This window comes from Cherax quadricarinatus, chromosome 4 (assembly GCF_038502225.1).
Source record: "Cherax quadricarinatus isolate ZL_2023a chromosome 4, ASM3850222v1, whole genome shotgun sequence".
NCBI classification, from domain to species: Eukaryota; Metazoa; Arthropoda; class Malacostraca; order Decapoda; family Parastacidae; genus Cherax; species Cherax quadricarinatus.
Window position 1 is genome coordinate 4818463 of NC_091295.1, and position 19917 is coordinate 4838379.

The window sequence follows — 19917 nt, forward strand, 5'->3', positions numbered from 1 at the left end:
GTGGTGGTAGTGGTGGTGGTAGTGGTGGTGGTAGTGGTGGTGGTAGTGGTGTTAGTGGTGGTGGTAGTGGTGGTGGTAGTGGTGGTGGTAGTGGTGGTAGTGGTGGTAGTGGTGGTGGTAGTGGTGGTAGTGGTGGTGGTAGTGGTGGTGGTAGTGGTGGTAGTGGTGGTAGTGGTGGTGGTAGTGGTGGTGGTAGTGGTGGTGGTAGTGGTGGTGGTAGTGGTGGTAGTGGTGGTAGTGGTGGTGGTAGTGGTGGTAGTGGTGGTAGTGGTAGTGGTGGTGGTAGTGGTAGTGGTAGTGGTGGTGGTAGTGGTGGTAGTGGTGGTGGTAGTGGTGGTAGTGGTAGTGGTGGTGGTAGTGGTGGTGGTAGTGGTGGTAGTGGTGGTAGTGGTGGTGGTGGTAGTGGTGGTAGTGGTGGTGGTAGTGGTGGTAGTGGTAGTGGTGGTGGTAGTGGTAGTGGTGGTGGTAGTGGTGGTAGTGGTAGTGGTGGTGGTAGTGGTGGTAGTGGTGGTGACGTCAACAATGTCAGACAAACAGTACAAACAGGTAGTCAGTATAACAGTTACATTATTATACTACTGGTTATGTTAACATACTACTGGTTATTATACTTCACAACACTGGTAGTGGTGGTAGTAGTGGTAGTGGTGGTGGTAGTGGTAGTAGTGGTAGTGGTGGTGGTAGTGGTGGTGGTAGTGGTGGTAGTGGTAGTGGTGGTGGTAGTGGTAGTGGTGGTGGTAGTGGTGGTAGTGGTAGTGGTGGTGGTAGTGGTGGTAGTGGTGGTGACGTCAACAATGTCAGACAAACAGTACAAACAGGTAGTCAGTATAACAGTTACATTATTATACTTCTGGTTATGTTAACATACTACTGGTTATTATACTTCACAACACTGGTAGTGGTAGTGGTAGTAGTAGTGGTAGTGGTGGTGACGTCAACAATGTCAGACAAACAGTACAAACAGGTAGTCAGTATAACAGTTATATTAACATACTACTGGTTATATTAACATACTACTGGTTATATTAACATACTACTGTTTATATTAACATACTACTGGTTATTATACTGGTATATACTAACTCAGACTCGCTGCTTCAACCTACATTATTAAATATATTTTTTAATCACCATTTACGTTTATTTTACACCAGTGAACATGTCTCTCACCAGTGTTTCTCATGTCTTGTATTTTAATATCTATTTTCAGACTCAGACCTGATTATGTCGAGTGTTTTAATGTGATGTATTAGCTCACACACGGAGGACCAGGGTTCGATCCCCGGTACGTGTGGGACCTTTAATAATAATAATGTCATTGTCCCAGGATGCAACCCACACCAGTCCACTAACACCCAGGTACCTATTTTAAACTGATGTACGAGCAGCAGGTGTCTTATGGAAACGCATCCCTAATGTTCTTCCAGCTGTACTGGAGGAGATTCGAACTCCTGACCTCAGTGTGTGAGCCGAGTGTGCTAGTGATCGAGCTACAGACACCTGCTGTCCCTGTTCATCTAGCAGTAAGTAGGTACTGGGATGTTAGTGGATTGGTGTGGGTTGCATCCTGGGTGTTAGTGGAGTGGTGTGGGTCGCATCCTGGGTGTTAGTGGACTGGTGTGGGTCGCATTAAGGGTGTTAGTGGAGTGGTGTGGGTCGCATCCTGGGTGTTAGTGGATTGGTGTGGGTCGCATTAAGGGTGTTAGTGGAGTGGTGTGGGTTGCATCCTGGGTGTTAGTGGATTGGTGTGGGTCGCATCCTGGGGACAAAATTGACCTAATTTGCCTGATCGCAGGTGCACTCAGCTCACTCATTGAGGTCCGAGGTTCGAATCTCCTCCGGTATGGCGAGAAAAACATTAGGGACGTTTTTCCAAAAGACACCTGCTGTACCTGTTCACCCACCAGTTTAAAATGTGTACCTGGGTGTTATTGGACTGGTGTGGGTCGCATCCTGGGACAAAACTGACCTAATTTGCGGGAAATGCTCAGCATAACAAGTGGCTTTCTATATAGTAGTATGTCATTGATGTCAGCTATGGTCTGTGCACCTTGTACATGTACTTGTAGTGGCACAACATTCATAACAGGTTCCCGTTGTGACTTCTCCCCATTAATATGCACAAACTTGGTTGCCTATCAACAAGCAAGAAGCACATTGACTAGTATGTTAAGAATAGGATCAGTCATATTATGGAACATAGAGGTACATTTGTTTTGCTTTGGATCTGTTGTTCATCATCCACTTCAGGTGCTCTTGTTTCATGGATAGAGTACAAAATACAGTGGAACCTTGGTACTCGAACAATTCGGTATTCAAACGCTTTGTTTGGTAAAAAATCACTCATTAGTCGACTGTTTGCTTGGCACTCGACCAAACAAACACTACCTGCCAGAACTTTAAACTATTTTGTATTTGCTCACATTTTTTTTTTTTTATTATTATTATTTGTTTAAATAAGCCACCATGGGGCCTGAGAGGATTAGTGATAACAGCCAACCAAAATGAAAATTGGTTGGGAAAAATTTGTTCGGTACTTGGACTGATTGGCACTCAAACAGACTTCTGGAACGAATTAAGTTCGAGTGCCGAGGTTCCACTGTACGTGTATTCCATATTTGATTATTTAAACAATAAACTAGAGTTCTTCTATCTAGAGGCTCAAACTGAGGTCTAAATAGCTTTTACAGCATGATAACTTTGAGCACCAAAATACATAAAATCAGTGTTCTTGATTTACTATCACAATCTACTTGCCTTAATTCCATTGAATAATTGTGTACAATAACAGGAAGTCCACATTCACAAGGTGTTCTTAGATCAAGCACTTCTGTGTGATTTATTTTTGTATTGTTAGCTATAATAAAAATAATACTTATAATCACTTACGTTGATTTATCCCTTCCTTGTAATCAAACAGAAATGAAGCTCACATGGTGCAAATTCTTGAGTACTTTTTGATCATTATTGTGTTTTATAGTACATTTTGTTTTGTTTTACTGTGCATTTAGCTATAGTCAACTTTCTTACAAAGCTCTTGTATATAATGCAATTTTTTTGTACATTTGAGTGAAGTGCATCCAGCACTGAATAGCACTTGGAAGGTCTTCAGAGTATGAGTATATGATATCCTATTTTGGATGCACTTTTTCACTTGGATTTGCCAAAAGTCACACTGTATATAGAATAGCTTTATAAGAGGGCTGACTGTATTTTATAAACATTTGCTTCTGATATATAATGTTGATAGCTATAAGTCATATAGGTCTTTACTTTTGGAAGGATTCTTATACTGAAGGATTGACTTCGTTATTTTGCGAAATTTTAATCATTGTCTTCATGAATATAAATTAATTTGGAGACTATATATACTTGTATTTCTGTGATTTGAGGAAACCCACATGAAGACTTAAAGAGGGTGAAAAAAGCGACTGCATATTTCACTCTCTGAGATGATCTTGAGCAGTACAGGAGAGTGAAAGAGTCTGGGTTTAGCATATAGGGGCAGATCTAAGAGTCACATGTGTGTTAATATTTGTACACCACCATACCTTTATACTGTGTGTCTGTTTTGCTTCAGTAAGTAGTGGCAGTTCGGTGTTTCAGGCCCCAGATGTTTACGGTTGAGTGAGGATGCTGCGAATAGAGTCATACATCACACCCATTATCCTCAGCTATGTGGATAAATACATAAAAAATCTCAAACCAGAGGATTCTCAGGTATGTCAGAACTCAAGATTGCAGTTGATAAATTAATTCAAAATTATTTCTTTGTAAAGGTTACAGTGTGTAATTACAATTTTTGTTTGCTAAGTACAAAAAAAGCCACTATCATGCCGGGGCATTTCAGGCAGTCTAATCCTAGTACATAATAACTGCTTAAATCTAGACAAGATACAATTGGTTAACTTGTATTAAAATCTTTATTTAATCTTGATACAGTGGAACCCTGGATTTCATCTCAAATTCAATTCATTTCAATTCAAACTTTATTCTCTATAAGTATTACAATGCTGAGTTTACATAATTTGGTTATCTCGTGTGGATATCATACAAATTGGATTTTGACCACTTTTTTGGGGAGAAATTTTACCCAGGGTTTTGTACCTCTGCTCGGAAATCGTCAATATCAGATGCTTCCGCCCATCTGGGATGCTGCCACTCACATGTATGTGACTCAGTCTGCCTCTGTCATGTATTCAGTGAGCAATAATCCATTGTTTTTCGTGCCTGTTTATTGAGTGTGACTGCTAAATAAGCCACCATGGGACCAGAGAAAGTTCGGAGTGCCAGTCCTTTGATAAAGAAGGCGAGAAACACAGTAGAATTCATTGGTGGTAGAGGGTGGTAATGATGGTGGTAGAGGGTGGTGGTGATGGTGGTAGTGATGGTGGTAGAGTGTGGTAGTGATGGTGGTAGATAACCTCTCCTTCCTCTCCCCTCCTTGCCTTCTTCCATACATCAACAAAAGTCTTTAATAAAGGTATGTAATAGTGATTTAACCCTTTGACTGTCGCAGGCCCCTTTCTGAAACTGTCATTATATGTCGCAAAATATTAAAAAAAAAAATATTATTTTTTTCTTACCAAAATGTTAGGATTATTTTACTGAGTGTTGTAAGCGTAAATTTTTTTTTTTGCCATCAGTACTTACCGAGATATAGAGGCGCAAAGTTGCCAGAAAATGAGTGGCATATGGCAACACCGGCGAATGCCACCCACCCGGTATTCTTTTATTTACTCCAATTCGAAGGTGTCTTGTATTTTCCAATTTTTTTCTTTTCTAAGTAACTTAAGTGGCCTGTGAGACCAGAGTAAGGTGCATTGTTCAAATATACACTCATTGTTTACAACACAGTAACTGAACAAACATTATCATTATTAGATTGTGTATAAAACTTGTTTACACAAACAAACAATACAAAACATTGTTTATTACTATTGTTCCATAATAATTCACTGAACACTTTCCTAGAACTGCTGCAGCTTGTGGAACTCTTTGAAACATGGGTATATGCAGAGTGGCACTTGACACTCCTCACACATAAAACGAGTGTCTCTGCATGTTTGCGGGCGTTTTGTGGTATGTCCACATACAAAACACTTCTGAGCACTTTTCTTGAAAGCAGTAGGAGGCAGTTGTATGGGGTAGTGATCACCAGGCCTCAAACGAGATGACGTGTGTTGGTAATTTCGTGGGCGCTGGTCTATTGCAGGTGTTGCTCCTTGGTACTTGACGATTATTTGTCTGATGACTGACAGACAAATTTCACCATATTTTGGTATGTTGTTGGTCCTCAACTTGTATATGTTATAAGCATTTAGCATGGAAATATCAAGAAGATGGAAAAAAAGTTTTATGTACCACTTATAACTCTTGTGTACACAGCAAACCCAATCTGCATGTCACATTTGTCCACTAAGAGCATATTGAGGTTGTAGTCCATGACAGCTGCAGGTTTTAGAATTGGTTCATTGGTCTATCTATTGTGCCTGCCAGTGTGTGCCATTTCGTTTCGGTGAACTGATGTCAAGAATGTGACATCACGTTTGTCATGCCACCGAAATGCCATGATGTCATTAGCAGCAGAGGCCTGCACCTCACCTCTGCAAGTGCCAGCGTCGAACCTTGGCATATGCTTATGATTACCACGCACTGTGCCACACACGTCTGTCAGGTTCACTCACAAGAAATCACTGATTATGGGGCTTGTGTACCAGTTGTCAGTATGTAATATATGCCCCTTACCAAGATATGGTTCCATCATTGTTCGAACCACATCACCAGAGATACCCAATAACTTCCTGGTATCTCTCAGTGTACAGTGTATCTGCCAGTGTACATAATGATATCCAAAACGAGACCACTTTTGCAATCACACAGTACATACAACTTTATACCAAAGCGTTTCCTCTTGCTTGGTATGTACTGCTTGAATGAGAGTCTTCCTTTGAATAAAATCAAAGACTCGTCAATAACAAGCTTCCTGAAGGGATAAAAGTACATGCAACACTTTTGTTTCAGGTACATAAACACATTTCTGATTTTATATAACCTGTTGGTTCTGTCAGGCCTTGTTTTGTCTGAAAAGTGTAACATACGTAACAATATCAAAAAACGATTTACTCCTATAATGTCACTAAAACCTGGGGTTGAAATCAGGTGTTCTGCTGACCAGTATGTGGTGACAGTGTGCTTATACACATGTGGTATAAGCATTTTTGTGGCAAAGAACAGGTACATCTCTGCCACAGTTGTATCCTTCCACTGGTGTAGCCGTGATCTTGGCGAAAGAATTGTATTTGCCATGGTGTACTCATAGTATGTGTTGGTTTCCCTGACAATAATGTCCATCAGGGGTTCATCAAAGAATAACTGAAAGCATTCTAGTTCAGTGGCATTGTTCCCAAGTGTACACAATGGCCGTATTCCACTTTGTGTTTCATCAGAGTCATGGGGATTGGGAATAAAATCGTCACCTTGCTGCCAATCCCAGATGCGGTCTGCTGGTGGGTTCTGGATATTGAAACATAGTTGTGGTTGTGCAGGTTGTGGGAGTGTGGGGCTGGGTGAGGCTGGTTGTAGTTGTGCAGAGTCAGCAGCGTTGGTGGTAGTGTGGCCCGCTGCTGGTGCCACATGACTCATGCCACCGCCATCATCACCACCACCATCACCTTCCCCACGCACATTACACATCCCCATTGTAACAATATGGTCATCTTCACTGTCAGGTCGTGGTGTAGGGCCACGGGATGTACTCCCAGATTTACTCCTATGCCTAGGAAGGGCATTAGGCACACTACCAGAATGCATGCTGCGTCAAATATACTGCTGTTTCACTGGCGAATATTCCCCCTCACAGTCGCTACTCGAGCTGCTGTCAATAATTTTGAAATCACTATCATTATCACTTTCACTGCTCAGATCTGAGTCCTGTAAACGGGGAAATAGTTTCCTTTTTCGTCCTGGTACAGGTGAATGTGACTGAGATGTGCCAGCACCAGAGGTGGACGGTTGTGGGTCATCGGGGTTTTCATCACTAATTACGTAATCCTGGGCACTGCTTTCAGTCACACCCTCTCCAAAACCATGAAATTAACTTTCACTGGCACTTCTATCACTGTTAGAACTATCACTTGGGAACAGTAGACCTCCATACACTGAGGAGTGAGGTACTTCTTACCGCGAGGCATGGTGAAAATGGACTACCAAGATGGCGTTCCCACAATGCACCACCGAGTCCCAGATTTTTTCACAGGGTGCACACCCACCACTGAGACCCATTCTCTCTCACGAAGGCCTACCAGCTTTCTCCCGCTTGATTTGAAACTGCTAGAATTTACACGTATAAATACGTCCGAACAGTGGCACGTAAGACGTATATATATGACCGAAACAGTCAAAGGGTTAAATGTTCATTTTTTTTATTATTATTATTATCTCACTGGCCAATTCCCACCAAGGCAGGGTGGCCCGAAAAAGAAAAACTTTCTCCATCACTGTCTTGCCAGAAGGGTGCTTTACACTACAGTTTTTAAACTGCAACATTAAAATAAGTCATTTATATTTATTTCTCATTGTTTTCTGTATGTAAAACTAGTTATTCTCTATAAAGTGTATTTTATGTTAATATTTTTGGGTGTCTGGAACGGATTAATTGGATTTACATTATTTCTTATGGGAAATGTTACTTCGGTTTTCGTCCATTTTGGATTTCGACCGACCTGGAATGGATTAAGGACTAAAACCGGGGTTCCACTGTACTAATGTGAGGTAGTCAAGGTGGAGGTTTTTCAGAATAATATTCTTGAAGTTGCACATAATAAAAACAGTACATGTATTACAAATAATAGTTCAAACAGTAATATTTCATGGATTGGTGGATGTTTAATATCTGGATTGAGGAAAATGGGCAGGAAGGCACTGCCCTTAGTCATCAGATAATAAGGCACAAGCTCTGCCCCCTTTTTGTATTAAACTGTAAGCAGGATCCTGGCCTTCACAGAATTGTAAATGTGCTTTTGGGAGATTTGATTGTTTAAAGAGGTATTGCCACTTTTTTTTTTTTATTTTTTTTTTTGCAATTTTGCATTTGCTGAAAGTCAACTTACTAAGTTTTGGTAAGATTATTGAGGTCTCTGGTTACCACCTTGAGTGAGTAGTCAGTGCTGATGAGACATTATCTTAGGAGCTATTGCCATCAAGATAAACATAGCAAGCAGCAACAAATTGCACCCACCTGGATTTAATATAGTCAAAGACTATAACATTATTATTATTATTATTATTATTATTATTATTATTATTATTATTATTATTATTATTATTATTATTATTATTATTATTATTATTATTATGTCTTTCCTTCAACATATTATGACATATTAAGTAAAAACTGATGCATTTTTGTAGCCTGCACAATTCTTAAGCCTTAAATGTTAAAAGCAAGCAAGTTTACTAGTTATTTAGCATTCTAACAAGAGGGTTAAAATCAGACTAATACCTTAGGTAAGGATGTATCTGGCCTTGCATTCAAGTCTTTTTTTTTTTTTTTGCTAAAATGTTTTAATATCATGACTCACATGTGCTGTTTAAGGTTTTTACTGTCCTGAATTGGCTCTGGAGTCTACCTGGAGGTTATTCCGGGGATCAACGCCCCCGCAGTCCGGTCCACGATCAGGCCTCCCGGTGGATCAGGGCCTGATCAACCAGGCTGTTATTGCTGGCCGCACGTAGTCCAAATTACGAACCACAGCCCGGCTGGTCTGGCACTGACTATGTATCTGTCCAGCTCCCTCTTGAAGGCAGCCAGGGGCCTGTTGGTAATTCCCCTTATGCTTGGTGGGAGGCTGATGAACAGTCTTGGGCCCCAGACATTTATGGTGTTTTTTCTTAGTGTACCAGTGGCACCCCTACTTTTAATTGAGGGTATTTTGCATCACCTGCCCAGTCTTTTACTTTCTTAGGGAGTGATTTCTGTGTGCAGATTTGGGACCATTTCTTCCAGGATTTTCCAAGTGTAGATTATGATATCTCTCCCTCCTGCGTTCCAACGAATATAAGTCAAGTGCTTCCAAGCATTCTCAGTAGTTCAGGTGTTTGATAGAACTTATATGTGCAGTAAAGGTTCTCTGCACACTCTCTAGATCTGCAATTTCACCTGCTTTGAATGGAGATGTTAATGTACAGCAATATTCCAGCCTAGAGAGAACAAGTGATTTGTAAAGGATCATCATTGGCTTGGCATCTCTCGTTTTGAAAGTTCTCATTATCCATCTTATCATTTTCTTTGCACTTGTGATCATGGCACTGTTGTGATCCTTGAAAGTGAGATCCTCAGACATTACTACTCCCAGGTCCCTTACATTATTTTTCTGCTCTATTGTATGGCCAGAGTTTGTAGTATACTCTGTTCTAGTTATTATCTCCTCTAGTTTTCCATAATGAAGTAGTTGGAAGTTGTCCTCATTGAACATCATGTTGTTTTCTGTTGCCCATTGGAAAACTTGGTTTATATCTTCTTGGAGGTTAACTGTGTCCTCAATAGATGACAGTCTCATGCAAATCCTAGTATCATCTGCAAAGGATGATGCGGTGCTGTGGATTACGTCTCTGTCTATGTCTGATACGAGGATGAGGAACAGGATGGGGGCAAGTACTGTGCCTTGTGGAACAGAGCTCTTCACTATGACAGCCTCCGATTTAACTCGGTTATCACTACTCTTTGTGTTCGATTGGTTAGGAAGTTGAAGATCCATCTCCCCACTTTTCCAGTTATTCCTTTAGCACGTACAGTGGACCCCTGGTTTACGATATTATTTCATTCCAGAAGTATGTTCAGGTGCCAGTACTGACCGAATTTGTTCTCATAAGGAATATTGTGAATTAGATTAGTCCAGTTCAGACCCCCAAACATACACATACAAACACACTTACATAAATACACTTACATAATTGGTCGCATTGGGAGCTGATCGTAAACCGTGGGTCCACTGTATTTTGTGCTCTATTACACCATGACCGCACTTGTCAAACGCTTTTGCAAAGTCTGTGTATATTACATTTGCATTCTGTTTTTCTTCCAGTGCATCCAAGACCATATAGTGATCCAGTAGTTGTGAGAGGCAGGAGCTACCTGCCCTGAACCTATGTTGCCCTGGATTGTGCAGTTTTTGGGAATCCAGGTGGTTTGCAATCATGCTTCTTAGCACTCTTTCAAAGATTTTTATGATGTGGGATGTTAGAGCTATTGGTCTATAGTTCGTAGCTAATGCTTTGCTGCCACCTTTATGGAGTGGGGCTATATCCGTTGTTTTAAGTGACTATGGAATTTCACCAATGTCTAAGCTCCTCCATAGTATACTTAGGGCACGTGAGAGGGGTTTCTTGCAGTTCTTAATAAGCACAGAGTTCCATGAGTCTGGGCCTGGGGCTGAGGGCATGGGCATGTTGTCAGTGGCTTTTTCAAAGTCTATCGGAGTTAGGGTAATGTCGGAAATCTGGCATACATTGATGGAATTTTGAGGCTCATTCATGAAGAAATCATTTGGATTGTCGATCCTCAGATTGATTAGTGGCTCACTAAACACAGTCGTACTGGGATTTCAGTATTTCACTCATTTCCTTGTTGTCATCTGTGTAAGTCCCATCCTGTCTGAGTAAGGGCCCGATACTAGATGTGGTATTTGCCTTGTTTTTGGCATATGAAAAGAAATATTTCTAATTTCTTTCAATTTCACTAATAGCTTTAAGCTCCTCCTGTCTCTCCTGGTTCCTGTAAGAGTCCTTTAATTTAAGTTCGATAATTTCCACTTCCCTGGTCAGCGCTTCCTCAGGATGCGCTGACCAGGAGGAGAACACTGAGGAGCTCAGTGATTCTTCGTCATCTTCTGTAGAGGGAGCGTCTTTCTCTCTCCAGTTTACTCCTGCTCTTCTTCTTTCTTAGGGGAATATGCCTAGAACATGCTTCATAAGTTATAAAGAACTTCATGTGCAACTAAATGAGTAGGATCATTTAAAAGCTTATCTGGGTGATGGATGAATCCTCAGCTGTGACCATTCTAGACTTATGGTGTGTATTTAACATTGAAATTTTGACACCGCTTTTGTCGGCACTGGAGACAACATATTCATGATTTGTTTAAGTGTCATTCTGATTTTAGTATACTGAAATGCATTTTACGAAGACAAGACAGTAGCTATTTAAATTTTGTATTGACTTTGATATATAGTATATACTGAATTATATTTAGCAAGTATTGTGAGTGAAGTATTCTGTACTACTACATATGTATATGGAACATATATATTTTGTTTAGGTATCCTTGTGGGGAGGAGATGCTGTCTTCAACAACTTAGATTTACGCCTTGATGTGCTTGAGCAAGAACTACGTCTTCCATTTTCTTTCGTCAATGGCCATATCCACGAACTGCGAATTCACGTACCTTGGACCAAGCTTACATCAGAACCAATTGTTATTACTATTAACACTATTGGTAGGTACAGACACTTGTTCTTATTTGTTTATGCTACCTGGAATGAGGATAATATAAACTATGTACAATGGTACCCCGAGTTTCGGCCATAATTTGTTCCAGAAGGCTGTTCGAGTGCCGTTACCGAAAGAATTTGTTCCCATAAGGAATAATGTAAGTTAGATTAGTTTGTTTCAGACCCCCAAAAATGCACTCACAAAAGCACTTGAAATAATACACTTGCATAATTGTTCGAGTTGGGAGCTGTATGAAACTCGGGGTACCACTGTACATTTACATGTACAGTGGTCCCTCGTTTTTCGTAATTAATCCGTTCCTTGAGCCGTTACTATAAACGAAATTTACGATTTGCAAATCAATTTTCCCCATAAGAAATAATGTAAATACAATTAATCCGTTCCTGACACCCAGAAGTATTAAAACAAAAAAAATTTTACATGAAATATACATATAGTACATAAACAATACAATGGGAAATGATGAATGAAACATTAACAGCATAACACTTACCTTTATTGGAGATTCTTCTTAGTGTATGGGAGACTGGAGGAGGAGAGAGATTGGATTGTTTACAGTTTGGAAGGGGAATCCCCTTCCAGCAACACCTCAGGTACCAATTGCTTCTCTGGGGTTGCTTCTCTTCTCTGTTTTTCTTAATGCCACTAGGACCACCTTGAGAGTCACTCTAGTCCTGTCTCGCAAAGTAACTATGGAGAGAGCTCTGTTTCTGGCGTCTCTTTAACACTTCCCGAAAATGGCCCAAGACTTTGTCACTGTATATATTTCTCACCTTCTTTACCACAAGCTTGGCACTAGGAGCTTTCTTTGGAGCCATGGTAGCTTATTTAGTAATTGCAAGCACTAAAATAAGTGGAATATTATGAAATATTTCGTAGGAGCACTTGAGGGGACCTTCACTCACTGGTAAACAATGCCAGACTGGCTGGGTAGGGAGGCCGCCCCGGCTCACACCGTGAGTACGCATCCCAGACGAACTACTATTCGCGAGTCAACCTATGAAAAGCGAGTCCATGTTTATACGAAAATACCCCTATGATTGGCGAAATTTACGATTGCCGAGAACTACGAAAAGCGAGGGACCACTGTATATAGTAATTTTCTGCCATAATAATTTTTCCTTATATGAAGTAAGAATTTCATTTAACCATTACACAATGCATGCAAGCTGTCAAGGCATCAACGATCATACAAATGCAGAACTGAACACAAGTCATTCTTATAAGTTTGCAGGAGTTGTGTTTGTAGAAGTCCTGCAAAATTAAAAACTGTAAGTAATGCAAAATTTAGTGTGTATAAATTTTGCTTCAGATTTTTTGTTCATTTTGTGTTTCGAAGACCATTACTCTATAATGTTTTACTTTAATATTGGTATTATTGACCTTTATAAGAAATAATGGCCATAAAAACAGAGGCTTGTGTGTGGGACTGCCATTGAGACAGAAAACCACTGAAAAATAATAATTTTTATTTCTATATAACTTATACAGACCATAGCTGATGTAACTTATACAGACCATAGCTGACATCAGTGACATACTGTATAGAAAGCCCTGGTTATGCAGAGTATTTCAGTCAACTTAGATTAATTTTGTCACCAGGATACAACCTACACCAGTCAGCTAATACCTAGGTACCTACTTACTGTTAGGTGAACAGGGACAGCAGGTGTCTTAAGGAAACATGCCCAGTGTTTCCACCCATATCAGGGATCTAACTACGAACACTCAGTGTGTGAGCTGAGTTTGCTACCAACCATGGTAGATATTCACAAATAATACAGCTAGTGAATTTGTAGAAATGAGTGAATTCTGATTTTATGAAAAAATTAATAAAACACTCTTAACAGTTTGGTATCATAGTACAGGTTGGCCGTCACTACTCCGGCAAGCAGTAATCCGGTTCCACCAGTAATCCGGCACTAATTTTGGCTAGCATAATTTCAAATTTCCGATTTTGCCACACCAACCTGCCGCTGCTGTTTGGTGGCAATACTTGCTGAACAAATCATTCCAATTTCCTTTTCTCCATTTATTGTTATAACCTGCTCACTTTTAGCCTTAGCCACCTAGCCAAGGTTCAAACAAATAAAAGAAATGCTTCTCGTTGTATTAACACACACACCGTATATTGTCCAAAGATAGGGTGGCTTTGAAGCTACTGTCAGTCACCATGAACTCAACTCACTCAAATAAGCTGTGACTGGTAAATTTAGGCCTACATATGAGAGAATAGGTCTGTGTGGTAAGTGTGCACTATATAAAAAAAATCCTGCAACATGCAGTGCATAATGAGAAAAAACTGCGACTCTGTTTATGGTGTAAAACTCCGATTTTGCGGTGTATTTTTGTATGGTTTTTATGGTTGTATTCTAGTATTTTGGTCTCATTTGATAGACTGGAAGATATATTGCAGAAATAGATATGATTTTGATTGGTTTCTTGATGGAAAGTAGCTTGAAATTGAGCTCAAAATAGCGGAAATGTTCGATAATTGTCAATGTTCAACAGTAAACAAATGATATCATCATCCAATACATGTCCAACTGACCAGTCTAATATGCAGTCACAAATGGATTGATATTATTTATATAATTATTACAATACTGCAGTGGTTTGTATAACAGTAAATCTTCTATTTCTTATGTGAATAAAAATTCAAAATGGAAAGCAAATGTAATATAAGAGAGGCCTGAAAACATGACTGATGAATAGAGAAAATGTTATTTTAGTGCCTTGAATGTCTGCATTGTTTATTCTGGACCCTATTTTGAAAATGGCATGTCGTGAAATTTGTGTGAAATTGGCAAAATTACTGATTTCTGACCACTTTATTGGGTAGTTGATATAGGTAAATGGGCAGTTTCTTGTACTCAATTGACAGAATAGAAGGAATACTAGTGAAATAGTTTGGTAGACTGCAACAATGGAATGGACCAAAAATAGGGCATAAAGTGGGTGAAATTGCCGATGCGTAAATATTGCCATTGGGTTAAGTGTATTCTAACTTAACCACTCTGTAATCCGGCAAAATCACTAATCTGGCACCCTACAGGTCCTGATGATGCCGGATTCGTGATGGTCAATCTGTGCTGTATTAAGCATGCTTATTGAAACTTAATAATAAAGAGTAATGCAGTCTGTCATAAGAACAAAATATATAAAACAGTTTTATAATTACAGTCCTAAAATACTGTATACACAAGATGAAGTGTTACTTTTGTATTTGTGGGTGGTGTCTTTTGTCTAAAACTAGCATTTTATATAACCCCTGATGGCTGCTTTTTGTTGTATAATGCCCAGTTTAAGATGCTTTGCATTTGTTGATACAATACACAGATACCATGTGTATGATATGTATAGATAAGTGCAACATGTAGAGTTGAAGTAGGTGTATTTAATAGGGGGCTTGCAAGAGTATGATCACAGTTTTTGATACTGTAATTTGTTGCAGTGTGTTGGATATGAGTATTGAGTTTTAGTTTTAGTTCACCTGTCAACCTAGAATTACTTTAATTTTTCCTCTCAACTTGTTTGTCATATATGTTGTTCTTTATTTGACTGGAGGTTATATTACCATACAGCATGTAATAGGCTGTTTTTATGTTTACTCTAAGTTTTGTTGACTATTAACCATATGTAGGTGCCTTTTAGTTCATCTTTTATTATTTCATTTTAGGCAAAAAGAAAAAAAAAGATATTTTGAAAAGCCAAGTGATAAATCATTTACTGTTAAATGAGTGATGGTGAATGTGTTTCTTTTGGGTTTCCCTATATTGGTAGGAAATGGAAGATTTTTTTTTGTCTTTTCTTCAACAAGTCGGTCGTTTCTCACCGAGGCAGGGTGATCCAAAAAGAAAGAAAATCCCCAAAAAGAAAATACTTTCATCATCATTCAACACTTTCACTTCACTCACACATAATCACTGTTTTTGCAGAGGTGCCCAGAATACAACAGTTTAGAAGTATATATGTATAAAAATACACAATATATCCCTCCAAAACTGCCACTATCCCAAACCCCTCCTTTAGAGTGCAGGCATTGTACTTCCCATTTCCAGGACTCAAGTCCTGTTATATAAAATAACCGGTTTCCCTGAATTCCTTCACTAAATATTACCCTGCTCACACTCCAGCAGCTCGTTGGGTCCCAAATACCATTTGTCTCCATTCACTCCTATCTAACACGCTCACGCACGCTTGCTGGAAGTCCAAACCCCTCACCCACAACACCACCTTTACCCCCTCCCTCCAACCTTTTTGAGGACGACCCCTGCCCAGGGGCTTTATGATGCTGTTGTAAACAGTACATGGACACAGAGGGTATATATAGGTATTGGAGTGAGGTGCAAGGCATAATATAATCATTGTAGGTAGTGGTAGTAATACTAGTACAGTGGACGCTCGCATTTTGTCTTTAATTCATTCCAGAGAGTCTGACGAAATGTGAAATTGACTAACACTGAAACCATGTAAATTTAGTTAATCCGTTTTAGACATCCAAAAGTATAAACAAAAAGTACATTTTATAGAGAAGAACTATATTCCACGGCTTATTTGTCTATCACAATTCATTTAATATGACATAAACAATATAAAAAACACAGAAACATGATATATACTCTAGAATGAATAAAATATTATTATTATTTTTTTATTATCACACTGGCCGATTCCCACCAAGGCAGGGTGGCCCGAAAAAGAAAAACTTTCACCATCATTCACTCCATCACTGTCTTGCCAGAAGGGTGCTTTACACTACAGTTTTTAAACTGCAACATTAACACCCCTCCTTCAGAGTGCAGGCACTGTACTTCCCATCTCCAGGACTCAAGTCCGGCCTGCCAGTTTCCCTGAACCCTTTCATAAATGTTACTTTGCTCACACTCCAACAGCATGTCAAGTATTAAAAACCATTTGTCTCTATTCACTCCTATCAAACACGCTCATGCATGCCTGCTGGAAGTCCAAGCCCCTCGCACACAAAACCTCCTTTACCCCCTCTCTCCAACCTTTCCTAGGCCGACCCCTACCCCGCCTTCCTTCCACTACAGACTGATACACTCTTGAAGTCATTCTGTTTCGCTCCATTCTCTCTACATGTCCGAACCACCTCAACAACCCTTCCTCAGCCCTCTGGACAACAGTTTTGGTAATCCCACACCTCCTCCTAACTTCCAAACTACGAATTCTCTGCATTATATTCACACCACACATTGCCCTCAGACATGACATCTCCACTGCCTCCAGCCTTCTTCTCGCTGCAACATTCATCACCCATGCTTCACACCCATATAAGAGCATTGGTAAAACTATACTCTCATACATTCCCCTCTTTGCCTCCAAGGACAAAGTTCTTTGTCTCCACAGGCTCCTAAGTGCACCACTCACTCTTTTCCCCTCATCAATTCTATGATTCACCTCATCTGTAAGTGTGCTCAAATTATAAATAAATAAATAAATAAATAAATAAATCTTTCATAGATCCATCCGCTGACACGTCCACTCCCAAATATCTGAATACATTCACCTCCTCCATACTCTCTCCCTCCAATCTGATATTCAATCTTTCATCACCTAATCGTTTTGTTATCCTCATAACCTTACTCTTTCCTGTATTCACCTTTAACCCTTTCAGGGTCCGTCCCGTAGATCTACGGCTTTACGGTGAGTGTCCAAACCGTAGATCTACGCCATGAGCTCAGCTCACTCTGATAAACTGTGAGTGGTACATTTGGGCCTAGATATGAGAGAATACATCTATGTGGTATGTGTGCACCACATAAAACAGATCCTGCAGCACACTGTGTATAATGAGAGAAAAAAACTGAAATCATGATTTTTCGATTAAAACAGCAACTTTGCAGTGTTTTTTCGTATGTTTTTTATAGTTGTATTTGCGATTTCTTTGATAGAATGGAAGACATATTACAGAAATAGAGATGATTTTGATTGGTTTTAGCACTGGAAATGGCTTGAAACTGAGCTCAAAGTAGCGGAAATGTTAAATTTTTGCCGATATTCAAGAGTAAACAAACGACCTCACACGTCTAATACACGTCAGCTGGTGGGTCTAATATACATTCACAAATATGGTGATGATATTTATACAATTATTACAGTATTGCATAACAGTAAATCTTCTATTTTTTGGTGTGAATAAAAATTCATTATGTGAATAAAAAATCAAAATGGAATTTATTTGTAAAGCCTCAAAACATAACTAATGAACAGAGGAAATGTTAGTTTAGTGCCAGGAATGCCTACATTGTTTATTCTGGACCCTATTTTGAAATTAGAATATTTTGAACTTTGTGTTAAATTGGCCAAATTAACAATTTCCGATCACTTTATTTTGTAGTTGAAACAGTTGACTTGGCGATTTCTTGTGCTCAATCGATAGAATAGAAGTAATACTAGTGAAATAGCTAAGAATTTGGTTGATTGGAATAATGTAATTGGCCTAAAATGGGAGTCAAAGTCGGTAAAATCGCCGATTCGTAAATATCGCTGACACATCAAAATTCGCGAGAGCATAATTTCATCAATTTTCCACCAAATTTCTTACTTTTTGTTTTATTACCTTCACAAAAAGATTCTCTACGATTTCATAAGAAACAATAACAAATTTTTTTTTTGAAAATTCTTGGACACTGGTGCGTGACTCCAGATTTGGGCCTTGGACCCTGAAAGGGTTAATTTTCTTCTTTTGCACACCCTACCAAATCATCCACCAATCTCTGCAACTTCTCTTCAGAATCTCCCAAGAGCACAGTGTCATCAGCAAAGAGCAGCTGTGACAACTCCCACTTTGTGTGTGATTCTTTATCTTTTAACTCCACGCCTCTTGCCAAGACCCTCGCATTTACTTCTCTTACAACCCCATCTATAAATATATTAAACAACCACGGTGACATCACACATCCTTGTCTAAGGCCTACTTTTACTGGGAAATAATTTCCCTCTTTCCTACATACTCTAACTTGAGCCTCACTATCCTCGTAAAAACTCTTCACTGCTTTCAGTAACCTACCTCCTACACCAAACACTTGCAACATCTGCCACATTGCCCCCCTATCCACCTTGTCATACGCCTTTTAAAATCCATAAATGCCACAAAGACCTCTTTAGCCTTATCTAAATACTGTTCACTTATATGTTTCACTGTAAACACCTGGTCCACACACCCCCTACCTTTCCTAAAGCCTCCTTGTTCATCTGCTATCCTATTCTCCGTCTTACTCTTAATTCTTTCAATAATAACTCTACCATACACTTTACCAGGTATACTCAGCAGACTTATTTTTTATTATTATCACACCGGCCGATTCCCACCAAGGCAGGGTGGCCCGAAAAAGAAAAACTTTCACCATCATTCACTCCATCACTGTCTTGCCAGAAGGGTGCTTTGCACTACAGTTTTTAAACTGCAACATTAACACCCCTCCTTCAGAGTGCAGGCACTGTACTTCCCATCTCCAGGACTCAAGTCCGGCCTGCCGGTTTCCCTGAATCCCTTCATAAATGTTACTTTGCTCACACTCCAACAGCACGTCAAGTATTAAAAACCATTTGTCTCCATTCACTCCTATCAAACACGCTCACGCATGCCTGCTGGAAGTCCAAGCCCCTCGCACACAAAACCTCCTTTACCCCCTCCCTCCAACCCTTCCTAGGCCGACCCCTACCCCGCCTTCCTTCCACTACAGACTGATACACTCTTGAAGTCATTCTGTTTCGCTCCATTCTCTCTACATGTCCGAACCACCTCAACAACCCTTCCTCAGCCCTCTGGACAACAGTTTTGGTAATCTCGCACCTCCTCCTAACTTCCAAACTACGAATTCTCTGCATTATATTCACACCACACATTGCCCTCAGACATGACATCTCCACTGCCTCCAGCCTTCTCCTCGCTGCAACATTCATCACCCACGCTTCACACCCATATAAGAGCGTTGGTAAAACTATACTCTCATACATTCCCCTCTTTGCCTCCAAGGACAAAGTTCTTTGTCTCCACAGACTCCTAAGTGCACCACTCACTCTTTTTCCCTCATCAATTCTATGATTCACCTCATCTTTCATAGACCCATCCGCTGACACGTCCACTCCCAAATATCTGAATACGTTCACCTCCTCCATACTCTCTCCCTCCAATCTGATATTCAATCTTTCATCACCTAATCTTTTTGTTATCCTCATAACCTTACTCTTTCCTGTATTCACCTTTAATTTTCTTCTTTTGCACACGCTACCAAATTCATCCACCAATCTCTGCAACTTCTCTTCAGAATCTCCCAAGAGCACAGTGTCATCAGCAGACTTATCCCCCTATAATTTTTGCACTCTCTTTTATCCCCCTTGCCTTTATACAAAGGAACTATGCATGCTCTCTGCCAAT

The 19917-nt window shown here is 39.8% G+C and overlaps 1 protein-coding gene across 1 annotated transcript in view; it reads left to right on the forward strand.

Annotated features, from left to right (window-relative positions):
• The first annotated feature begins 899 nt into the window (after positions 1 to 899).
• Vps13B (vacuolar protein sorting 13B) overlaps positions 900 to 19917 on the forward strand; it is a 394231-nt gene continuing 375213 nt past the window's right edge. Inside the window, exons 1-3 of the mRNA XM_070098172.1 lie at positions 900 to 964; positions 3607 to 3720; positions 11319 to 11496. Coding sequence (XP_069954273.1) covers positions 3634 to 3720; positions 11319 to 11496 — 265 coding nt within the window. The 5' untranslated portion in view covers positions 900 to 964; positions 3607 to 3633. The remainder of the gene's footprint in view (positions 965 to 3606; positions 3721 to 11318; positions 11497 to 19917) is intronic.